At 36.9% G+C, this 25,997-nt stretch overlaps 1 protein-coding gene across 1 annotated transcript in view; it reads left to right on the top strand.

Moving 5' to 3' along the window:
• Positions 1-25,335, top strand: part of NKD1 (NKD inhibitor of WNT signaling pathway 1) — a 74,531-nt gene extending 49,196 nt beyond the window's left edge. The window contains exons 5-10 of the mRNA XM_063438307.1: positions 5,596-5,696; positions 13,041-13,136; positions 18,173-18,320; positions 19,487-19,571; positions 23,519-23,649; positions 23,884-25,335. Of these exons, the coding sequence (XP_063294377.1) occupies positions 5,596-5,696; positions 13,041-13,136; positions 18,173-18,320; positions 19,487-19,571; positions 23,519-23,649; positions 23,884-24,461 (1,139 nt within the window). The 3' untranslated portion in view covers positions 24,462-25,335. The remainder of the gene's footprint in view (positions 1-5,595; positions 5,697-13,040; positions 13,137-18,172; positions 18,321-19,486; positions 19,572-23,518; positions 23,650-23,883) is intronic.
• The last annotated feature ends 662 nt before the right edge of the window (positions 25,336-25,997 follow it).

Genomic DNA, 25,997 nt, shown 5'->3' with positions numbered 1-25,997 from the left:
CTCTTTGACCTTTGCTTGGTCTGTGTTTATAAAAGACAATTCCTTGGGACCCACGGAAGCAGGTCCCCAAGAAAAAAGACCTGTAAGATATAGACTTGACAAAAGAACTAGTACACTAAGTGAAGCAATCACTTCATTCTCAGTGTATGCTTGTGCACAATTGAGCCTAATAGATAGAAAGTGATAAATCAACAAAATATGTGAATTTGTGAACATTAATCAATTTCAGTCATGCAAAAAAATATACTTAAATTAGAGAAAGAAAAAACCCAGAGACTCTAGTTTTGTCTGCACAATGTAATATTCCCCATATGGGAAAAAGTACAAAATAAAGTGACTTCGAAGTTTTTTCCATATGGTAAATATAAAATTAAATTAGAGAAGAATGGTAGAAAAAGTTTTAATTTCAAATGAATCACTTTGAAATTTTCCCTTAGACTTGCTCTGTGACCGTATATGAGCATGTCAGTCCTGACTCGATACTGGTTACATGTTTCTTTGCATCTCAGATATATATAAGAAATTGATGCTAAGTCAATTATTTTTGGGGTTATGAATGACATCACAAGCGTCGATGTCAGTACTTGAAGATCACCAAAGCACACAGAGTTGCAGTTAGAGGAAAGAAAGAATCCCCAATCTGCATCGTGGTGGGGTTTCAGGTATCCTGACAGGTGCATGTTTTGTTTTAGACACATCAAAGGGGATCTATTGCCCTCCATGGATTTTGGTATAAATGCTCAGAAACAAACTTCTTGGCCAAACTTGACTAGTAGTCCATTATAGAACTTTGGAATCTAGCATCTGTCCATGCTTTCTCTACCTTCGTGGATTAGTGGAGATTTCTTTATACACACATGCTTCACTGCGGTGAGGTTCTTGTAATCGGGCCTGACTGTTGGCAGCTAATCAGAGCCATTCAATGTTATCCTTTAATTATAAAGATCAGGTTGACTGTGTCTTTGTATTGGTCTTATGTCTTTACAGTGTGTCACATTACCCTTGTATAGGTACAAGGAGGAGTGACTGAATTCGAGCTCTTGTTTTCTTATCCCGGCTGGCATTACTGATTATACCTGAACGGCTGCTTCCTCTGAGTATTGCATGTCTCACTGTTCGAATACAGTGCAGGATTTACATGTCAGGTGCTTGGAAGCAGTCACCCTCACCCTCCCCAGTACTTTGTCACACGCTGCATTATTAGGAAGATGTACAAGAGTGTCAGGAAGTCATCCCTTTCACACACTCCATCCCCACTCAAATAATATCAAATGCTAGTGCTAATTTAAAATAATAATATATTTATATAAAATGTGTATATATACAATGTTAAACAAAAATCTGCACACCAGTCAAGCCATAAGACTTGCTTTTCCCACAGAAATCCCATAACTGCAGCAATGTTACTACCGCAAACGATTCAGGGTTGGCATATGCAAATTAGTTTAACAAAGAATTACATTTTTGCCTCATTCCATTTTAAACATGGATTTTCTTTGAGTCTGTGTTTGCTGTATACAACAGCTTGAAACACAATATAGGAAAAGATGCAAAGCCAGTAAACCACTCATGGACAGCTGTTTCGTTGTTAATGCAACTCTTCAGCATGAGGTTGGTTACTGGTTTGCTTAGTGAGGCTTGGTAGTGCTTGGGAAGAAAAATCCAAATAGGTTATGGTGGGGAAAAATTGTGATTGAAAACCTGTCATGGAGTAACACTTCCGGGTTCGGCACTCAGCTGTGAGGAGCCGGACCCCGCCCCCCTCTGACACAGCTCTGACGGTATTTAGGGAGACTGGGCCAGAGAGAGGGTGCTTGGTGATTGATTGTGTGAGCTAACGTGTGAGCTGCCTCCGCGAGATCGCAGGCTCCACAGGCTCAGCTACTGGGAGCTACTTCCACCAGACTTACCTCTCCACAAGCTCAGACAAGCCGTTCCAGCCTTTGAGCAAATGCAAGGATTGCTGCATGCCATAAAGGATTACTGGAGAACGGATACTTTGCTACTTTACAAGTGGACCATACCTCTGAACTATTGGAGGACTACCCATATTAATCCTTAAGTATATCTTTCAACTATTTGTCTGCAAATCATTTATTAATGAGCTAATGCTTGCTTACTCAAATCTTCATTGCTACAAGTTACTAATCTCATGAAGGACAACTCCCATCATGCTTATTCACTATGAACTGTTTCTTGCTTTGCAATTACATTCAGTGCTTCAAGTTACTAATCTCATGAAGGGCAACTCCCATCATGCTTATTCACTATGAACTGTTTCTTGCTTTGCAATTACATTCAGTGCTACAAGTTACTAATCTCATGAAGGGCAACTCCCATCATGCTTATTCACTATGAACTGTTTCTTGCTTTGCAAATATCCTTAGCTACTTGATTATTGTTCCTATTGAAGATTATTCTCATGAACTAATGTTACTTAATGCATCTCTGAAGAAATACTTAATAATGAACTTTGTTGTTGATTACTTGCACTTCTTCTTATTGGATTATTGCCTTAATGCAATTCATTTAAGTTTAACACTTATTAAAACTTCGGTTGAATCAAGTTACCAGTGATTCTCTCTTTTCTTAAAGCTACAGTATTGATACTTAAGGATTCTCCATTTCTTCACTATTGTAATTAGGGAGTTTACAAGCTGCAGTTGAGTTCCAATCCAAATCACCCCTAGTAGCGTAACAAAACCCCTTCCACCTGAAGTCTGTGGATAATTATATATATATATATATATATATATATATATATATATATATATATATATATAGAAGACCGTAGTAATCCCAGTTGTGATAGGAGCAATCTGGGCTGTGACTCCCAAATTGGGGGAGTGGCTTCAACAGATTCCAGGTAGGACATCTGAGATCACTGTCTAGAAGAGGGCAGTTCTAGGAACAGCTAAGATACCATACAGAACCTTCAGACTCCCAGGCCTCTGGTAGAGGACCCGAGAGTGGGAAATATATACCACCCTGCTATGTCTTACAATTCTTTTATACATACTGCAAGAAATCTACTTATATGGATCTCTACGTATGTATACCCTTAGCTATTACCCACAGTCACTTACACTAGAAACCCCTTTCTTTGAACTATCTCATGTTTCTAAAGTTTCAATAAAGGATTTGAATCTTTTATCACTTTTAAGTTCAACCCTTATAATTAGGAGTAACCTTGGCAGATACAACACAGATACCTACATTCTTTTCACCTACCATACAATTCAGTTTATTTAGCTTCTGAGCAAAGCACCTACCCACCTGCATTCCAGTCAATCATTCCCTGATAGAATCTGCTTTATTGATCAGGCTGTGTGAGGACTGCTGATATTACAGATTGTGGGTATATTTATCAAATGGACAACTCCTGATTAATCTGCATTTACCTGTTTGTCAAGCTTTTCCAAGAAACGTATCTTGTTAACGATCAAGCCTCTATGAAATCTGTGCAGAATCTCATTGCCCAAGAGCATTTCCTAAACTGCCCTGGGACTATTGTAACAATCTCAGAGATGACAGATCAAATTTGCTTTGCGGTGTGAATGTGATTTGTGTATCATGAAACTGATCACACCCTTTTACAATTCACCTGTGAGCAGCTATAATGCATTGTTTTTGTACTTTAATGTTGATTTTTTTTAGATCAACTATTTTTATTAGTTTGATGTACTGTATGGATTAAATTATTACATTACAGAGCACTTTTATATAATACGGCAGAAAACACTTTTGTTGTTATCATTTCAATGTATCTTACAAAAGCTAGTCTGACTATTACAAGTGCACTCGAGATTTACAGGGTTGTTCACGAAAGTGAGAATTCAAAGTAAATTCAAAAGAGAATTGGGCCAGAGTATCCAAACCGAAACCATAGCTGATTTAGATCACTTTTCCAGTTAAGCTATTTTGATCTTAATTTGGAAATGTACCTTGATTTCTCAGTTTAGTGAATTAATTTGCTTGCTGGCGGCAAAACAAAATTATTATAACAAAGAGAATCTGGATCTAATGCATACCTCCCAACGTTGGTGACACAAGAGGTAAGAGCAGGATATCTTTCATATATGGGGAAATTGGGTTACTAGAATAGCTTATAATGAAGGATTTGTGTTTTGGATGACATAGTTGCAGGAGAGGAAGCAGGATGGGTTACCAAGATTCGGAGAGGTAAAGCTAATAACTATTTATAGAAGTACATTTTCAAAGATTTTTTGAAGGAACGGAGACTGGGTTAGAGTCTAACAGAGTAGAGAACGGAGATCCATAGGAATGGTGCGTCCTTAAAGAAGTCTTGCAGGTGAGCATCAGAGGGGCGAGTAAAACCAGGGTATAGACGCACAGCAGAGCGTAGGAGCCTGGACGGGACATACTTGTGTATTGGAATAGTGTGTAGCCTTTCTTTATGTAGAAGATATAATTTATTGTTGTTTAATTCAAAATAATGCACTTACCTAATTTTCTGCTGACCCAAGATTTTATCTATGTGCATAATATAAAATTATCCATCTCTGTATAGATCAATGTGTATATGTTGTTGATTTGTTCTGTATATACACCTCCACTCGGTATTGCCCCAAGCAGCAGTAATATAACACTGACAGTGATAAGGACCAGCTGCTGTCTATGTTGTCATTTGGTCCTTAAAGACATTAAAGTGAGATTGAATGTCCCAATTATTTTTAACTGTCTGAGCTAAATAATCATTACATATTATGACAGTTGCAGTATAGACATGGTATTGATGACGACATAAAATTCATTATTTTAAAGGTTTTTATTATTTTTATATTTATTATGGTGAATCATTAAACATATTTTAAAAAAGCTGAACTGCACAAGCTGCACAGTTATAGAACGATTAAAAATAACGTATAGTTATCAATCTGTTTGTCAATTCACAGCTGAGCAGATAAGCCCTTTAAAGGGACACTCCAGGCACCCAGACCACTTCTGCCCATTGGAGTGGTCTAGGTGCAAACTCCTACCACCCTTAACCCTGCAAGTGTAATTATTGCAGTTTTTATAAACTGCTATAATTACCTTGCAGGGTTAAGTCCTTCTCTAGTGGCTGTCTATTAATATCAGACCGCCACCAGAGGGACTTCCGTGTTCTCAGAACATGAAAAGTGTTTTAAACAACGCTGGACGTCCTAACGCTATGCATTAGAACCTCCAGCGTCACCGGAATCCCCATAGGAAAGCATTGAATAATGCTTTCCTATGGGGAGGTCTAATGCGAGTGCGGCAGGTCTCCCCCACCGGCTGACGTCTGCTGGGGAGGAGCGTAGGCGGAGCCTGACCCAGCGCCGAGAGACATCTGCGCTGTATTCAGGTAAGTCACTGAAGGGGTTTTAGCAACATGGGATGGGGGTGGGAGGGAGAAGGGCACTGCAGTGCCAGAAAAACGGATATGTTTTTCTGGCACTGGACAGTCCCTTTAATTTTGTGGGGTTTGTTTGACTATCTATACATGTGAGTGAATATGTTGTTTATAAACAATTGATTGCTTGTTTTTATGTGTTAAATAGTAATCTTGGCTGCTCCGTTTTACGTTAAACCTCTTATTCCTTGTGATTTCAGTTGCTCTGCCCGATGAGAAAGGTGAGGGTTTCTTTTCTGCCGATGAGAAGAAAGCAGACAAAGACTTGGAGGGACGTGTTAAGAAACAGCTGAAATTTGAAGTAGGTTTTTCTTTTTTTCATTATTTTTTTAAAGACTTTCTATGAATGTGTTTGCTTATGTGTATTTAATGTAAGGTACACAATCCTCGCATAAAACAAGAAACACTTATAAAAATATTATTCTACAGAGCTGTATAGAAATGTTTTCACTAAGCTTGCTGCATTTGAAGGGTGGTTAAGTGACCTTAAAGTTTTTCCAAGCTGTAATCAAATAGTCAGTCTTGTTTTATTTCCTACACTGCACCAGACAGCACAGAACTGTGTTCTACGAAGACATCAAAGTGATCCGTCCAACAAACTGTCTTATGTCGGACTACTTATGTAAGGCATCTTGACGCCATCTGGGTTGCATTCCATTCAGTTTTTGAATTTGAGCAAAAACATACTATCTAAATCTCCCTCATTAGGACCTATATCCTCCTGCCCCTCTTTCTAGCCTTATTCCTTAGAGTCAAGAATATTTAATGTGTAGGAATGCATCACATCAAAAATATGAATCCAACAAATAAAACAACAATGGCCTGCTTTAGGCTAAAGTAAATAGTGTAGTGCCAATAAATTGCACTGATCTTATTCTAAATAATTTTTTTAATGATGTAAATGGTTATCGGTAGATCCTTAAGTCATCACATTTATTAAATTCTGAAGTCTTATAGGGTGCCCATAGGCCGATGTGTTAAGAGAATCTTTAATGCTTGGTCGCTTCTTTTCAATTAGGATCAACTGTATTTAATGGTATATAAATTACATTAACATGTGCTTTGCTGTAATGTATCTTTTATATTGAGAGCAAAAAACAGGGCGCAAGAGAATACTGAGAACGGGCAGCAGCTGAAATAGCCTGCCCTTTGGTTGGTTCCCCTCTCAGATCTCAAGCTGGTTTTAGCTGATGTTGTGCCATTACAGAGAGACATCTCTGAAACATATCAGACTGGTCCCACCCATACGGGCAGTCCAAATCCGAAATGCCAGCAAGTTCCCTCTGCACGAGAGACACAGCAACCCCAGACGATCGTTTCAGCCTTGTTAGGCATTATCAGTGAGTCATAGCTGATATCTCTCTAGGCACCGTGAGCAAGGGGTCGATGTCTGGATTACCCTTTAAACTTATGGAGAGCAAAAAACGTGGTGCAAGAGAATATCTTTTATATTGCATATTACTATACATTAAATGTCTTGCAATATATCCTTATATGGATTAGTAGGTCGGCACTGGGGCATACATTTATTGTCACGGGTGGTAGCTTTTTAGCTGCCCCACCATAAAAATGGTGACAATTGCCAATTGGGACTGTAACTCTAACTAGTCTGTGGCAGACCTGGACATGTAACAAGATTAGGGAATCAGACTGCACTGAGGTGAACCCTGTATTATTCCTCCATTATTAGGGAAATAATTGTATGAATGGCGTCACCATCCTTGCATGTTTGGGAAGAGAAAACATGATCTTTTCATTAACAGGCAGTGTATGTATACATTTATGAGAAGTGTGAGCTTGATTCACTCACATTCTGGCTGGTATGAATGAACAATCAGTTCAGACATGTGATTCTTTTCATATAGCAAGAATGAGCACTTTTGTCTTATCCCTTCCAGACCCCAGCTCCTCGCCGCCAATAGTTTCACCAAAGATGAAGTCATGCTCACCTTGCTATAACTGCAGTCACTTCTATTGTTTATGTTTTTAGGTTTTTCCTATTCTTCTTCTGTCCCTTTTATCTCCAAATCCTAACTTCAACACTCTCTGATCTCTGTTCACTTTGATCATGTAGCGCAAACCAAGCACTTACTTAGGACTTGAACTTTAAAGGAGAAATCAGTATTGCAGACTTACTGTGGGGAATGCTCTGTTGGAATCAGGAAAACAATTACGTTGGCCGTAGACCCTGAAGTTAAATCAGTCTAGTACTTTTTTATCTTACTTTTTTATTTCACCCTTGCTTCTGATTGTTACATGTATTTTTCCATTCAGCAAATGTATGTCGCGAGCTAAGAAGGAACAGCAGGAAAATCAAATCCCCAAAAAATAAAAATAACTGGTTTCATTTTATTTCTTTTATAAAATACAGACAAAACACCATACACAGCGAGGGAAAAAAGTATTTGATCCTCTGCTGATTTTGACCTTTTGCCCACTGACAAAGAAATTATCAGTCTATAATTTTAATGGTAGGTGTATTTTAACAGTGAGAGACAGAATAACAAAAAAAAAAATCCAGAAAACCGCTTGTCAAAAAAGTTATAAATTAATTTGCATGTCAATGAGTAAAATAAGTATTTGACCCCTTTGACTTAGTACTTGGTGGCAAAACCCTTGTTGGCAATCACAGAGGACAGACGTTTCTTGTAGTTGGCCACCAGGTTTGCACAAATCTCAGGAGGGATTTTGTCCCACTCCTCTTTGCAGATCCTCTCCAAGTCATTAAGGTTTCAAGGCTGACGGTTGGCAACTCGAATCTTCAGCCCCCTCCACAGATTTTCTATGGGATTAAGGTCTGGAGACTGGCTAGACCACTCCAGGACCTTAACCCCTTAAGGACCAAACTTCTGGAATAAAAGGGAATCATGACGTGTCAGACATGTCATGTGTCCTTAAGGGGTTAATGTGCTTCTTCATGAGCCACTCCTTTTTTGCCTTTGCTGTGTGTTTTGGGTCATTGTCATGCTGGAATACCCATCCATGACCCATTTTCAATGCCCTGGCTGAGGGAAGAAGGTTCTCACCCAAGATTTGACAGTACATGGCCTCATCCATTGTCCCTTTGATGCGGTGCAGTTGATCTATCCCCTTAGCAGAAAAACACCCCCAATGCATAATGTTTCCACCTCCACGTTTGATGGTGGGGATAGTGTTCTTGGGGTTATAGGTAGCATTCCTCCTCCTCCAAACATGGCAAGTTGAGTTGATGCCAAAGAGCTTGATTTTGGTCTCATCTGACCACATCACTTTCAACCAGTTCTCCTCTGAATCATTCAGATGTTCATTGGCAAACTTCAGACGAGTCTGTACATGTGCTTTCTTGAGATGGGGGACCTTGCAGGCGCTGCAGGATTTCAATTGTTTTCTTGGTGACTATGGTCCCATCTGCCTTGAGATCATTAACAACATCCTCCTGTGTAGTTCTGGGCTGATTCCTCACCATTTTCATGATCATTGAAAATAATACCTTTTAAACCCTTGCAGGGGTGGCGGATACTTAAACGATGACTAGGACACTACAGCGTTACACGTTTGTATTCCTAATTCTATAGTATTCCTTTAAAGGAAAACTTTCACTTCTTGGAATTTACACCATTGAATTAAACAATTTGAAAATTACATTTAACTTAAAGTTAGATGTTCTGACTTTTAAATTTATATTAAAGCTTTAGAAAATTACATCATAATCCAGTTCAGACAAGGCAAAGTCACAGCAAACATTACAAATGAAGAGAGAAAAAGAAGTAGCAAGAGAGGTGAGAATGGACAACAGCTCAATTAGCCTGCCCTTCGGTGGGTCCCCGCTGAGATTTCAAGCTGGTTTTAGCTCAACTTGTGCCATTACAGAGAGAACATATCTGTAGCCTATCAGACTGGTCCCACCCGTATGGGCAGTCCAGATCCGAAATGCCAGTAAGTTCCCTCTGCACGAGAGATACGGTAACCCCAGACAATCGTTTCAACCTTGTAAGGTATCATCAGTGAGGTATAGCCAATATCCCTCTAGGCACCGTGAGCAAGGGATCCACGTCTGGATTGCCCTTTAAACTTAAGGAGAGAAAAACAAATAGCAAGAGAGGTGAGAATGGACAACAGCTCAATTAGCCTGCCCTTTGGTGGGTCCCTGCTCAGATCTCAAGCTAGTTTTAGCTCAAGTTGTGCCATTACAGAGAGAACATATCTGAAGCATATCAGACTGGTCCCACCCATACGGGCAGTTCAGATCCGAAATGCCAGCAAGTTCCCTCTGCACAAGAGATTTTACAAATGAAGAGAAATAGAAACATTGTTTCATGCCTCTTCTCTGTTTGTAATGATGGCTGACATGGAGCTAAGATGGAGGCATCCAGTTGTAGGATAAGGAGGTGTAGATGTCTACATTTAATTTTAATAACAACTCACAAATACTTATGTGTTACCCATATTGATAATTAAACATACTTTCAAAAATCTTGGGAAAGGACAGTTCCCTTGTAAGATAAAATACACCTGTATGCCTGATTTCATTAAATCAGTAATAACGATGTATTTTATCATTTGATAACTGACTTTTTTCAGCATCCAATAATAATCACAATAGTTGAATGTTGGTACTTCCTGTCAAGATCTACTGGGTTCCCCCCAAAAAACATATAAACACTTTCAGTAGTAGTAATTGCACCTCTTAAAAGTTTGCCTTTATACATTGGAAGAAACAAACAGCATAACTTGAAATGTCTGGCTGACAGAAGTGTAAGGAGATCATTGAGAATACCGAGCAACAAGTTTATATTTAGGCTTTACCTCCTGCTGGTTTTGGAATGTTGAGGGAAACTGTAATCAGAAGGAGTGGAATGTTTTTGTCCTGATCTGTAAGAAGATTGTCTAAGATGATTGGTTGAGATTTATAAATATTACACCCATTTTAAAATATTAGTTGAGTCTCCAGGAAATAAATCTTCCGAATTTAGATCCTTTATAGTGATAATACAAATATATCTCTTGTTCATATACATGATATCCAGTGAGAATTATGAATGGTAATATATTTTGAAATGCTAATATATTTTCAAATGCTAAGGAATATTTATTACATTTGTTTTGTTTTGTTTTTGTCAGTTAATAACATTAAAATATTTTGGACAGAACACCTTGATAATCCCCCAACCCCAACCACTATCTTAGTGGCCTTTTTATAAGAAATACCTATCCGTTAGCCTCATTCACATAGTTATTTATTGGATTGGTGGATTGGAACTTGTCTAAGAAGTTCATTGAAGTAAAGTGGCATAACTCATATTTGTGGAACAGGTTTGTGATGACACTTTTACGATACTGGCCTTAATTTAATATTTTCACATTAGCCTTTCAAATGATTTAATATTTTTGTAGTAAACATTCTTTAAATGATTTAATATTTTGTTTATATATATATATATATATATATATACATATATATATATATATATATATATATATACACAGATACATTTGTTTAGATACATATTTTTTTATATTTGAATTTTTTTTTTATATAATTTTAAAAGTTTAGCCAAAAAATATTAAATTGAGGCCATTATTCCCATGTAAAATGGAAATACTGTAGCCATAAAGGGATATATATGGTTAGAATCATCTCTTAGGTGTACCGTACCATTTAAATTAAGTCCAATAAGTGTTAAGGGGCCTAACATGTTTCAAGAAAATGTCACATCATCAATGCACCACCATCGTCATCCTTCATCACAGAAACAAGGCTGGATGGACTAAATAATTTATGAAGTTTACTCCATATTCTGACCCTACTATCTTTAAAATCACAGCACAAATTGAGATTCCTTAAAGCGTCTGACACTTTTTCCAGTCCTCATTTGACTAGTTTTGATGCTCATATGCCACCGCCTTAACTTGTTCTTTGCTGACAGGTGTGGAAATGGGCTCTTCTCACTCCGTAGCCTTTACATTTCAAAGTTCAATGCTTTGTACATTCAGATGTGCCCTTTTGCTCACTACTGTTGGAAAAGTGGTCATTTGTGTATTTGAGACCTGCCAGCTGGACCCAGTCTAAGCCATTTCCCCCTGACCTTCTCACATTAAGAGCTTTTGCCACTCACAGAATGTGAGTTTCTTTATAAACTCTTTGGACTGTATTGTATGGAAGTCTTGTGAGATCAGCTGTTACTGTGATGCTGAAACTACTACATCGGTCTCCAAAAATCATACTACAATAAAAGTCACTTTAAAATCACATAGTCAACTCACCATCTCCATTTTAAGTTTCTGCTATACAGAAAACTAAATCTCTTGGCTATGTTTGGATCCAAAAGATACTGTTGTGTTCTCAGTTTCTTTACTTGAAGTACCGAATATGTGTACTTAATAAAGTGCGTGAAGGAAAAGCGTATGTGTCTGTATTGGACATTAATGTTTAAATTCAAATGATTAATTTTTCTACAAATTTCGAACACTGTTTATTGTACTTTTAAGAAATGTTTTATCTCTGGCCCAGGCCACCCCCATCTCCTCCCAGTTAAGGTTTCACTAAAGCGAAGCTGTTTCCATAGTGAGCACCATGTAATGTGAGACTGGTACTGTTTGCAATATCTCAGACTAGCTTATTAAAGACGGGAGGCTTTGAACACAGTAGGGGAACACAGGTTCTTTAACAGCCAGAGGGAAAAGATTTCTAGTCAGCAAATCTAAAAGGTAACTGGGCTACACACAGCCCTGGGTTATTTTGAGCAGTTTACACTGCAACTTGTCACCAAAGATGGAGCCTCACGCTGACACAAGCTGGTCATACTCTTGTCCCTGACTATGTCACCTGGGCAGTCTTTACAAAAACTACCAAAATATTAAACAATTCAGTTCCCTTACCTCAAAATTTGTAACGAAAGCTAAACTTATGGTAGATTTCCCACGGTGATTGCGAAAAATTGTATAGAAGTAATAAATGTTTCTTAATAGGAACTATAATTGCAATGGAATTAGATACCTTTTCTGTCACCTTGTGTCATCTCATGTAACTTCACCTGATATAGTAGTTCTGTTATGATGAGTTGATTTCCATAAAATTGCTAGCTAAAGGTGACTCATGGCAATGACTTTAGGGCTGTTGAGGAAGCCCCAGGAGGCACTAAAAGCCATCCTACAAGATCAGATTTTTAACTTCGGGTTGTCTCCCCATGCTTATTTAATGGAATATATATGTTTTTATTTTTATAAATGTTGCGTTTGTGAATTTTCAAAAAAATATTATGTAAAGCAAACAAATTTGATCCACAAGGAGTTCTGTACAATCATATTGCTACCTAGGATGAGTGTTCGTGACCTAGTTGGATGTTGTTTCTGTATTTAAAGTGAGTGGTTTATCTCATGCTGGCTTCTGGTTCTGTTTCCTGTAGAATCATCTTGTGGCCTAAAAGCCCATTCTTGGAAGGTTTGGCACAAGGTACATAACCATGTAATGAATTATTAAGCGACTGCAAGTGTTGAGTTTAACCACTACAGTTAGCCAAGCAGACCATAAATATAAATGATAACCCATGCTCTGATTGTAATGATAAATTTATTATTTTCTTAATACATTTCAAATCAAATGTCAGATTAGGCAGTGGTTTTAACTTGTTCTGTTTTTGTTAATACTCAACATTCATATTTTTAGGAATTGCAGTGTGACGTCTCGGTAGAAGAAGATAATAGACAAGAATGGACATTCACATTGTATGATTTTGACAACAGTGGAAGAGTTACACGAGAGGCAAGTACAAGAAACATAATTTTCTCTTATACTCCTCTCTGTCTGTCTATGTTATCTATCTATCTATCTATCTGTCTGTCATCTATATATCTATATGTCTTTCTGTCTATGTTATCTGTCTGTCTATGTTATCTATCTGTCTGTCTACGTTATCTGTCTGTCTGTCTATCTATCTATCTAATCTATGTATCTGTCATAGTTGCAACTCTCCACTGATTGTAGTGCACTGATGCCTAAATGAGAGACTTGAATTCTGGTGATCTACCAAAGAAAAAGAATGCAATCCAGTCAATCTGTAGAGCTGTTTGGAAACCAACCTAAAAACATGCCCCTAAGTGTGGAATTAATGTGTTTCTGACCTTTATTCTGACCTTCGCTGCCAGTAACTTGTATATACTAGCAAGGGGTGCCTTCATAAATCCCACCCCTTTAAACAAAACTGACACATTTGCACATTTTTATTTTATTTATTATTTTATAAACAAAATTAATGTGCTAAATATACCCATACTACTTATGGTCAGCTCGCTCAGGAGACAGTGAGGTGCAAAGAGACGTTCAAGCATAGCTATGATCAGGATCTGGTGCAGCTGCTGTCTGTCTCCCTGTGTCTGCAGCAGTCGGGCAGCTGCTTGATATCTTGTTTACAATTCTGCAACACCTTTTTGTGTGTGTGTGTTTGCGTGCTTTTTCCATGTGTCACTCTCCCTGTGTTTTTCATATGGGGGCAACGTAGAATAGTGGAGCATTGTGGCTGCTCTGTTGTGATATTGGGATCAGTTTGACAATATACTCGCCTAATGTAGGCATGCACTGTGATAACATATGAGGATAGTGTAACAAGTTAGGCAAGCAATAAACACAAAAATGTAAGAACATATGTGGGCACTGTGGCAATATGAAATTATTATTTATCATATCTAGTGCCAGAAATTACCACAGTGCTAAACAATAAAACCAGGGTTATAGAAAAACTGAAGCTTGAAATTATTGCATAACATTTGCCATAACATACAGATGGCTATAAAATTGTACGAAATGTCCTCTCTTGTAAGCTTAAAGTGTTTGTATTGTAATAACATTTGGGGACAATGTGAGGATGCATTGGGATAACTTTACAAAAATACGTGTTAGTTTGTACAGCACTGTGGGAATTTTTTTGGCACTATATAAATAATGATAATATTAACTTATGGGCGCAAAGTGGTTACAAATTTGGCAATATGCATGAGAAAAATATGACATGTCACCTTGTCGAGATGTTGCATTGGGCAAAAATGATCTGTGCCATTTCTTTGAGGAATTATTACGTATGTGAAGGGAGTGCGAAACTATAGCATACACTACCAGCTCAATAAGATTGTTTAAAATATTATATATATGAAGGGGTTAATTATTTTTTGGAAAAGCGCATCAGGAAGTGTGTTGATCTACAGCAAACGGGAAGAAGGAACAGGGCTCTTGCACACACAAAATGCTTTCCTACTTGCAATGATCCAAGATCAATAGAACGTGTAAAGTAATGAATCCTACCATTCTTAATTTCCATGAACGCTGCACTGCAGACATTACAACATATTTAAAACCACAATGAATAATACGTAATTGTTCATGAATGATACCTTTTAATTCTCAGTTCTTCTCAGGATGTGAGATTTTTTGTTTTGTTTTTGTTTTTGTCTTTTTCCAGCTGCCAAGAGTGCCGAGAGCACTCCTGGCAGGTGTTCTTTGACAAAGTCAATTACAAAGGATGTGGGTATTGCCGGGGGTAAAGGTGACTGTTTTATAATTAGGATAATAAAGGAAGTTCATTTTTTTTTTTTTTTGGTTGTTGTTGAAGAAATAGGCTGTGTTAACATGTCTGTAAAAGGATCCTTTATCAAAATAAATTATCTTTCAGAAGAATTATGTATTTTTATATCAATGACAGGTTTCCGTATCCTTTCTATCTCCTTTCATGCATGAAGCAGATCTCAGTGTGATGTTTAAAAAGCGTTTTTAAAGAAATATTGGACAAAGCAGTGCTTTATCTATATATTTTCTTTTTTTACTGCACCACATACATTTTTTTTTACCTATTCACTGTGTTCTATATTTCATCAAGGGTTCTTTTTTATTTGTTTGGTATTAACCCATTCATGACAAGGGCTCTTTAGTACTTTGAATGAGATCAATTTTTATAATGTTTCGATTCAGCAATAATTGTTCTCTTACTCACTTACAGGGTTATTCACTAAAGTGAGAACTGCGGAAATTTCAAAGTGAATTTTAAAATTTTAGGACAGAGTAGAAGAAATTGAAACATTGGAGATGTGGAGAATTTTTCTAGTTTGGCTATTTTGACCTTAAATTTGAAATGTAATTGAATTCTGACAAATCTCACTTTAGTTAATAATCCTGATAGTTTCTAATACAGTGTGTGCCGGTGAGCATTTTCATAAATGCCGTCGCTTGCTGAGAAGAAACCCATGTCAAGAAATACAGGTAAATGGCTGATAATGACAGTTATGGTCATTGATGCTGTTAGTGTTTACCTGCAGTGAATGGCAAGCATGTTTGCATGCCACGATCTATAATCAGTGGTGTGCTAGCTGGGACAGTCGATTGTCTACTCAACATCACTTTTTTATTTTGTATAATACTACTAATGATTTGTACATTCCTTCAGGCTGTTTGAAATGTTCATAAGTAAAGTCAAAGTGTTTAGTTTTTTTCTGTTTGTTTGTTTTTTTCTGTTTGTTTTGTCCGATCAGCTTCTGTTCACTTACGTTGAATATAGGTACCTTCAAAAGGCACCTAATACTCTTTATAGTAATTTAGCCATGTCTTCAAGCACCACTAAAAAAGTCTTTGTTTGTTGTTTGTTTTTTGGAAGCTATGCTTGAATTCATAACATTGCTTGACATTTCTGAATAGAGAAAAGCCAACAGCTCACTCAGCAATTCGAGAAAAGCGAACGTCTTCATGGTATTGGCAATAATGTGCAATGCATGTTAAGCCATAGCTATAATTGGTGGCCTTTGCATAGACTCCCATGGATTCCAACTTTTTCATTTTGTTTTATAAGAACTTTGTCATTTAAGTTTTATAAGACTCATAATTAAATATACATTTAATCTCCAAACATTATACCAGTTTTGCATAGGTTAAGTTCTATCCCTGTTTCCTTGCACAGAACTTTTTATACCCGCAGCAACTTACACAATTCTATGCAGCTATAAGCTTTTTCCCTTCTCATTGTAATATCAAAGAAGGAATCTGTGCTTCCTTATCTGTCTCCACCTTCCCTTCTGGCTGAGCTATAGATGTGCATGCACAGTTTGTGGCCCCGAACGAATGACATGCATAGCCCTACAAAAAACTGAACACATCTGCTAGTAGGGTGATATATGCAGCCTTAGTGTGGAACTGCTGCATATATCATATAAACTGCAGCATATATACCTTATACACCTGCTATAGATGGAATTATGGATACCTGGGCAATCTGTGACAAGTAAAAAGGATAGAGCATTTAGGAAACCAAATGTTCAATGGGGTTAGTCCAAGGTCATCGAGTTGTTTTCTCAGTCTGTCCAGACTGCCAGAAAAGGGTTTTATAAGATAAGATCTGACCCTGCAGACCCAAGTGTGAGGTTCAATGTAAGCAAACCCCCTTTCTGGTCTGAATAGGGTTCTTGTTGTTACTTGTCTGTGCATTAGCAAAAATGTTTACATTTTTCTTCTTTGTAAATTAATTATTATTATAATGCCTTTAAAACTAGAAGTTAAAGAGACACTCCACTGCCCACATAACCAAACAAAAAAGTAATCGCTGCTTAGTAAATATATCATCAATGAAAGCATGCCTTTAATCATCCATTTTTTTCATTGGGGTATATCTGAAAACAGCTTGCAAAAGCTACATATCTCGTGTCTGCTGTGTTTGCAAGCCCCCCCTTCTTCCCCATCCTAGACTTTCCGATGCAGCTCAATGAGAAGTCTTTGCAAGGCAGGTGCTCTGGGCATCTGACTGCCTCTACACTGAGCTAAGCAAACCAGGAAGTAACAAGACCCGTTATCTGATTGACCCCCAAGCTGTCAATCAGACAACTGATTCTGTTACTTCCTGTTACAAGGTTTATTTATAAAAGTGCAAATTTCTATTGAATTCCACACATTTTATGAAATATGAAAAAAGAGGACACACTATCCACATGTTGAGCAATTCCACAAGCTGAGGTGCTTTAGAGGTCTGTAGTGTCCATTTAAGCCAAACATGGATTGTCCTCTTAAGTAAGTTTTCCCTTGATTGTATCCCTCATGCATCCCTCATGTATCCCTCATGCATTTTCACTGCCCTATGATTTTGATTGACCCTTTTATGTCATTACCTCTGAATATTGTTAGTCTTTGCATTTCAAATGCCTCATTACAGGTGTGACACGTTTCGTGACTTTCTTGCCAAGTCAGTGTAGAAAACATTCCGCTTTCAATGTCTTTGATGAGCCGTTCATCGCTTTCTTTGTGCGTGTGTTAAGATAACGGCATGGCTTTAATACTCATGTTGAAAAGAATTAGCTAATAGAGTGTTTTTCTCAATTGACAGTCCAATTTATTTTGCTCTCGAGGTCTTTTCTACAACTGACAGCCTGCCCTGTAATTATCTTCATAGGGAAAACTGCTAATCGGACTTCAGACTCGTATAATTGAACTAATGTTTTGTGATCCGTGAAGTGTTTCTGAGCATGATTGAGGTTTAAAAGACCTAGATCATCCATTTCTCCTCTAACATAATTCTTTAACTCTATGCAGTTCATACTTAGGCTCATCTAACTTCTTGCATTTTAAAGAATTATATGTTTATTTTTTGTTCTTACACTGAATTCCAGAATGTCCATTTCAATTTTGGTTTAATTGTAATGTTCTTCTCCATTGACGATACCTGAGCGATGTGTCCTACAATATTAAAGGGCTGTCTAGGAAATATACTTGCATGTTTCTTTTATTTTTGAATCTATTTTTCTGATCTGTTGCTTTGTATTTTATTTCTTCAGGATATTACGAGTTTGCTGCACACCATTTATGAAGTATTTGATGCATCCGTTAATCATTCCTCTAGCTCCAGTAAAACCTTACGGGTTAAGTTGTCTGTGGCCCCAGATGCTACTTTGAAGAAGAGGACAATGGTACTTAACCAAGCAGGTGAATACGCTCTGGAATCCTATTAAACTATTAAAAGTATTTAAAATTTAAGAAGAAGAGGGATGAATCAGCCATATTTTCAAGCTTACTTCATTTATAAGTTCTGTTAACAAGCTGTTCTCCAAACTCGAGTGTTAAGGTGGCATGAAGACATCTACCAAATGTCCATGCCGGAAAGCATTGTCTATCATTGACGTCACTACATGCCTTTTATAGTGTTGTAATGCTACATAGCTATCTGTAGACATATGTTGCTGGGTGAATATGACCATTGATCAGATTTAGAGAAGTGGAGATTTAATACTGAAAATTGTATTAGGTGACCATCATTGAAAAAACTTTAAATTGTCTTGACCTGCATCTTAGAGGCCATTAACTAAACTAGAGTTTAGAACTTGGAAGATGCTGAATTACTATTTGGACGGGTGTTGGTGGATGCATTATTTATAGAAAAGTGTTTTTTTTTATATATATATGTCATAGATAAAGATGGATATGTGGATAACTGGTCATTCAGCTACATGTGGAGGACGAGAACATTTAGGAACACAAGTGTTAAATGGTGTTAGTCCAACAACTACAGGTTATTTTCTTAGTCTACCCAGTCCCCCATAATGTTGCTGGTGGAGTAATGAGTATAGAAGAACATCTGCATCCTATCTTTAAATTAGAGGGCATTTCGTCCTGTATGAAGTTTCTTATTCAGTATTCCATGAAACTGTAATAGGGATGCTGAAAAAAAAAAAGCAGAGTTACTAAACAGTAAAAAGAAAAAAAGAAGAGTCGTTATTTGACAGTGTTCTAAATTAGATCAATAGACGCTGTCACGGTTTTAGTGTTCTAAATAAGAACTCTGTGTGAAACCACAGGAAGGCAGCAAGGCTAAATATTATGTCTCACAGTGGCTGCACATAGTCCCTTCAGTCTGCTTAACTTTCATACATATAAAAATAAACTCTGTAGCTTCATCCACCCTAAAACATTGTACCAAGTCTAGATTTTTATAATCTTAATTCAAAACACAAATATGTTCTCATGTGTGAAGTGTAGAAATAATTAGTTTTTTTTTTTTTTAAATAAATACACAGTGATATTTGTATTTAATGTTTCTTGAGTGGCACACAATTTATTTAAAGTTTTAGCTAATTTCTTATAATTTTTTTTAGACATGCAAAGTGGAAGACACAGGAGTGAGAGCAAAGTCAACGAAGATTTACGGAGTTCAGAAAAGAAGCAGAAGGGGAATGGAAGGTAAACAACAAATGTCATTTATTTTTGGAACAGAGCTTTCAGTCTGACACATTACCACATTTATGTGATGATTAGTTTATTTTGTATGGTTCAGGTACAGTAACTTACAGATGTAAATGGTTTGTAAAGTGTTTAAAGGAACACTATAGGGTCAGGAAAACAAATATGTATTCCTTACCCTATAGTGTTTAAACCACAATCTACCACCCCCACCCCCCTCCACAGCCTCCCTTTGCCCCCCTTATTATATTAAAATCTTACTTCTAGTCAAGTCTGCTGCTGCTCGCTCTTCCCCCGATCTGCCTACTTGGTTGACATCATCAGAATTGGTGTTCTAAGCCAATCACAATTTTACATAGGAAAGCATTGGATTGGCTGTTTCTGTCAAGGAGGCAGATCAGGGGCAGAGCCAGCACAAGCCAAACACAACCTTTGCCAATCAGCATCTCCTCATAGGAGATTCATTGAATTAATGCATCTCTATGAGGAAAGTTCAGTATCTCCATGCAGAGGGTGTAGACATTGAATGTCAGTGCTGCACACTGTGCAGCACTCCCCCGGGAAGCACCTCTAGTAGCCATCGGAGGAGTGGCCAGTGGAGGTATCCCTAGGCTGCATTGTAAACACTGCATTTTCTCTAAAAAAAAAAAAGTGTTTACTGCAAAAAGCCTGAAGGGGATGATTATACTCACCAGAACAAATACAGTAAGCTGTAGTTGTTCTCGTAACTATAGTGTCCCTTTAAATATATATATAATTTGGAGAATTTGGAGAGAAATTGCAAATGTCAGGCTAAAATAACATATTGCCTTTAGCATTAAGTTCTTTGCTTTAAAGTGTCTTCACTTGTATGAAATTTGTAGCAGATATACTGAAGTGAACATTACAACACTAACCTACTCTCTAAAACTCCCAACGATCTTGGGTCAAATGAAAGGCTTTATTCATGGTTACATTTACTTGTCTGTGTACATATCTAGTTAGAGAGACCCTCCAGTCACTATTGCATACTTTGCATAATGTCCAGATGGTAAATCTTTTGTTTACATGAAATAAGGTGTCTCTTTCATTAGCACAGGTGGTTCTTTCAAGATGAATGATGCACCTGTCTTAAGGATTATAAATACCTGAATTGTGGGCGAGGCCAGTCTCTTAACCAAATTTGTGAATAGCACAGATATTATCTCCGTAACAAAAAAGTTCACAGAAAGTGATTGATTTCTGTAACTATTTCAACATAAACGGTGTGTCAGATGGTATAGAAAGATAAAAAGTTCAACATTTAAATAAAGCTGGGAAGAGAAAAAGTCATTATGTGCAAGGAACATCAAAAAGGATTTGATGTGGTGTGATTAAAAAAAAGGCCTGGCTCTTTGACAACAAAGTCTGTGTTTAAAAGAAAACTAAATGTCAACGCGTTTCAGGGCAGATTTGTCCAGAAGGATTTATGAGACTTGATACCTTTTTGTCTTTTTAAAAAAAAATAATAATTTATCACCTTATCACCCTTGTTGAATTTGAAAGCTTTTGCTGTCTTTTAAATGTTATAAGTAATGTGTAGATTTTAATTTATAAATGCAATTTCGTTAGCAATTCCTGTATGTTACATTTTATCGAAGCTTCTAATGACACTTTTTATTTTAAGCATAACATCATATTATACTTAAACTAGCAAGCCTTGTTGTCCTTTGGAGTGCAATTTCTGGCTTCCTCACTTGGCAATATAATATAATATATTCTAGACAAGCAAGTAAGGCCACCTGGCAATTCCTTAAAATATTAACTGTGGATCTTAAAGGGACACTCCAGGCACCACAACCACTACAACACTGGTATGATTTGACCTGCCTGCCAGAACACCCTACTTCTGGACTTCTGCTTTACAAGAATCTGATTCACTCTTCTGAGTTAAGTAGGGCTATGTATTACAGCGCTCTTGACCGAGAGTGTTGGCTGAATAGGAACATCCTGCTTCTCATGCCGGTGCCTTAGGAGAGTCAGGCAAAGTTTCAAAGCTGGGACAGCGCCAGAGCACAATAACCACTACAGTGCACTTGTCACTGGTACTAAAAGTATTTGACATATTAAACTGGGACAGTACCAGGGCTCTACAATGATAGTAATGGCACTTGGTGTTCATATATTTATTATTTTTTTTTACTTGTCTGTGTAGGTATATTTATCCTGTGAACAAAAACATTAATCTTTTTACCAATTTGGAATTATTATTATTGACTCACATAGACACGAATAAGATAAAAAAACAAAAAACTGAGCTTCTAGGCAGAACAGTTTTACATTTTGAGGAATCAGAGATCTGGTGTTCTAATCATGTTTACATGTGGTGATGGTTGAGAATGTTGTGATATTGTGGTGTAAATGCATCTGCATTGAGCTGACCATATTCACTATTGTACATCACCTATATATCCCTAGGTGTATACGTGTGTGTGTGTGTGTGTATATATATATATATATATATATATATTTGTAGATAGTGATCAGCACTCTCGGTCTTTAAAGTTTAAAACATGAAGTTTATTGGTTATCCATTAAAAATACATACGATCGACGTTTCAGTCCCAGCAGGGACTTTCATCAGGATCAGGCATCAGGCATCATCCTGATCCTGATAAAAGTCCCTGCTGGGACTGAAACGTCGATCGTATATATTTTTAATGGATAACCAATAAACTTCATGTTTTAAAGTTTAAAGACCGAGAGTGCTGATCACTATCTACAAATATTTCAATTTTTCCTGGATTTCAAGCACCCGGCAAACATTTTACCAAAGCGTGAGTGCAAGGACTTTCTATACTTTGTTATATATATATATATATATATATATTAGATTAGAAAGGAACAATCTCAAGTCCTAGAGATCAGCAATGGTTCTCTAAGATTATTTTTGTTGGCAGCTGATCTCTATTTTCCCTCCTGTAGCCTCACCCCTCTGCATTCCAAGAATGGCTGCAGCTAGTCTCCGCACTAACTCTCAGTTCGAAAAGAGATTATCCGTGCTGGATTAGTGCTCTGGTTGGGAGAATCAGAGACTCTTTTGGCCTTGAACAGTCAGTCTGCTTGCAGTTCTGAGGTCTGCAGTGCAGGGGATATTTGGAAGGTGAAGACAGACAGATGAAAAGATAAAAGGGAGTTTTATGTCTCAGGATTAAAAATGTCATGCTTGGAGAGATATTGGTGCCAAGAGAGACATTAGGAACATCTTGTGAGGGTCAGTTTACCATAATTCCTCGATAATTTTTTCCCCCAAAAGACCCAAACGTAATTTAAGAAGTGCTCAAATATAACTATAGGGAGAATGAACAAGAGTTCTAGTTAAGCAAGTAGTAACATTTATTTTTTAAATAACATTACCCATAGCTCTTGAAATTGGCTTCGGTATTTTAGGAAGACATTTCATTTGAAGGAAGAATGGAATTGTAGTTTATCTTCTACTTATTGTTAACTGCTTCTTCATAATTAGCTGATCTTTTAAATTTACTATATTTTTTTATATTTTGTGTTATGTTACACATATGTTTTTGTCTACTAGCCACATAAAGGGGAGGGCGAGGGGGTTTTGAAAAGAGAAAAATAGGGATATAACCAAAATAGATTGTATATAAGTTACAAAAAACGGAACATTTTTCTGCACTCTATTCTGGGCAATGTGAAGCTGTTTTATAAGCTAACTTCAAAGACACTTATCAGTGAGACTGTCATATCCTGAGCCTCTTCGATAAGGCTCTTTGATATTGCAAATTATATTTGTCAAGCCTGGGTGAAACTCCAAAGTTTAAAAATCAGCCATAAGATAGGCATTTGTCAGACAACCTATTGTACAAGATGGAGAAGAAATCCTTTAGGATATAAAACATTGAAGATAATGTAATCTGTTTTTGTATGTGGTTCCCAGACATATCTTATTCTCTCTGTTCTTTTTGCAGACATTACTCAGTAGAGAATGAAACTGAACAGACAGAATGTCTCCGACAATGTGTGGACGAGAACATTGAGCGAAGAAACCACTATTTGGATCTTGCTGGAATTGAAAACTACACTTCGAGATTTGGGCCAGGTGTGTTTTCAAGGACAATATGAGTTTCTCTGTTTAAATAGTTAAAATAAGACTTGGCAGTGTAATGTTTAAATGTATTGTTAATTATCTGTAACTTGGAATATTACAAATGGACAGTATATTCTAAAAATGTGTTTTTAATGTTTTGTTCATTTATTTTTATGCTTTCCATACATTGTTGTATTTATCTTGTTTGCGAAATAAAGTTTAATATATTGTGTTGGAATTTTCCAGGATCCCCTACAACAGTTGAAAAAGAAGAAACACAGACAAGGGCTTCTAATCAAATGAGATCGCGTTCACATGAACCAGAGACCATCCACATACACCACAGGAGATCCCAGGCTATAGATCCAGGGCATTTCAATATGGCAGATTTTTCTCACCCCAAGGTGGGGGACATTCAACAACGACAACGAGGTCAAGAATCCAACAAGCACTCTGTTAGGTCTCCGAAGATCTCAACCAAGAATGCAACAGTCTCCACTAACCAGCCTGGAAGAACAAGAGTCAAACCCAATCATGCTGTTTCCATTCCGGTTACTTCCCCAACTGCACATATGGGCCAGAGCTATCCTTACCACCCTATGCCACCTCCACAACCTCATAGGAAGAGCAAACAGAAGACTAAGGAAGGTCATCAGATGTGCAAAGCCTTCCAGTCTCCAGTGAACGTGGTAGAGAAAGAACATGTCAGAGATCTACCCAGCATGGTATTGTATGAAGGTCACCCAGGACACATGGTCCAAAGACATGAACATCATCACCATCATGAACATCACCACCACTATCATCATTTTTACCAGACATAAATGAGAAACATCTATCCCACATCTTGATGAACAGTCTGAGTGATGAAAGTCTAATGTAAAAAGGATGTTATAATAGCTGTATTTCAGAAACCTGTTGACAGCTGATATATACGAGTTGGATCTAAAGAATGGAACCAAGGGCATCATTTTTTGGATACAGTTATAAATTTGTACTCCTATAAAAGTCACGAGCACTTCTTTTAACCAAGACCTACAGATGGAGTTTTGCATCAAGTGTTCTTTATATATTTGACAAACAGAGCTATTGCACAGAAACCTTTTACCAGGAGAAAACAATTCCGAACACTTTGGACTCCCGGAAAAATATTACTTTTACTAACAATAACAAAAATCCCACAAACAGCGCGCTACCTCTAGTATTATTAAGACTTTTTCTTTTACTATTGTGATGAGCTACGGGGAGGGTTAGTTTTACAATTTTCATACAATACTGTGGTGTACATTGATAATCTAAAGGCTATATTAATGAACACAAGAAAAACTGTGTAATTGCCAACGTATTCAAGTTACTAAAGTCAATATGTTAATCTTTCAGTTAATATTTATATACAAGGCAATTTAAGCTGTCAGATCTTTTTTTGTTGTTGTTTGTTTTGTTTAACATGGATACTACTTGAGAGGATACAAAGTGCTTTTGAAGTTGGCACTTAACCCTTTGAATGCCAGAGGCTCGCTGCTCTGGCATTTAAAGGGTTAACTCGTTATCCTTATGAAATTTTTTTAGATCCATTGTTTAACTGTATACGAAGACTGGGGTCTGCAGCATATTGAGCTAAAACATGTTGCAATCCATTATGGCAGCCAAACAAATCCTTCTGATTAAAACCCACAACCCTTTAAACTTAATGAAAAAGGATTTCACATTACTTTAAATACACATCATAGTTACCAAGATTGGATTGGAAGGCATCTCTTGTTGTGTTTTTTTTTTTTGTTTTTCTTCCTGATTCATCAGGGAGAAATCTATTTTGTTTAATATTCACTTTAAAAGTTGGCAAACACATATATAATTATATATAAATATATTATCTATACACTCAGGTACATTTTTTGTGTTAAAGAAATCTGTGGTTTGGTTATTTGTAGCATTTTTCATTATTATTTTATTTTAAAGAGTTTCTACTTAATGTATTATAACAGATGGATTCTTGTGTTAAAACGCCATTTGGATTATTATTTTTCCTTAAGGCGTAATCCCTTTATAAACTTAATTGTGAAGGAGCTAGTTTCATTTTTTATTGTTTTTTTTTATTATTATTATTTTATGTTTAATACAATAAAAATATAACAGATGATAGGATCAGTTCTTATTTTACAGGTTGTTCAATGGCATATGGAGTAACTGAGTGTTAAAGGGGAAGTATAATTATTTATGTGAAATGTATTAAATTTTCAATGCATAGTTGGTCGCCTGGAAATCGTTGATTAAAGCACCCATTTGCTTTAGTGAAGAACAAAATTAGCAGAATCATTCATAATGGAATTTGTTTTTGAAGCACCTCACATTCCCACGGC

The sequence above is a fragment of the Pelobates fuscus genome, chromosome 12 (assembly GCF_036172605.1).
Source record: "Pelobates fuscus isolate aPelFus1 chromosome 12, aPelFus1.pri, whole genome shotgun sequence".
Taxonomy (NCBI): domain Eukaryota; kingdom Metazoa; phylum Chordata; class Amphibia; order Anura; family Pelobatidae; genus Pelobates; species Pelobates fuscus.
Note: the sequence above shows the minus strand (reverse complement) of the source record. Positions and strands in the feature narration are given on the sequence as shown.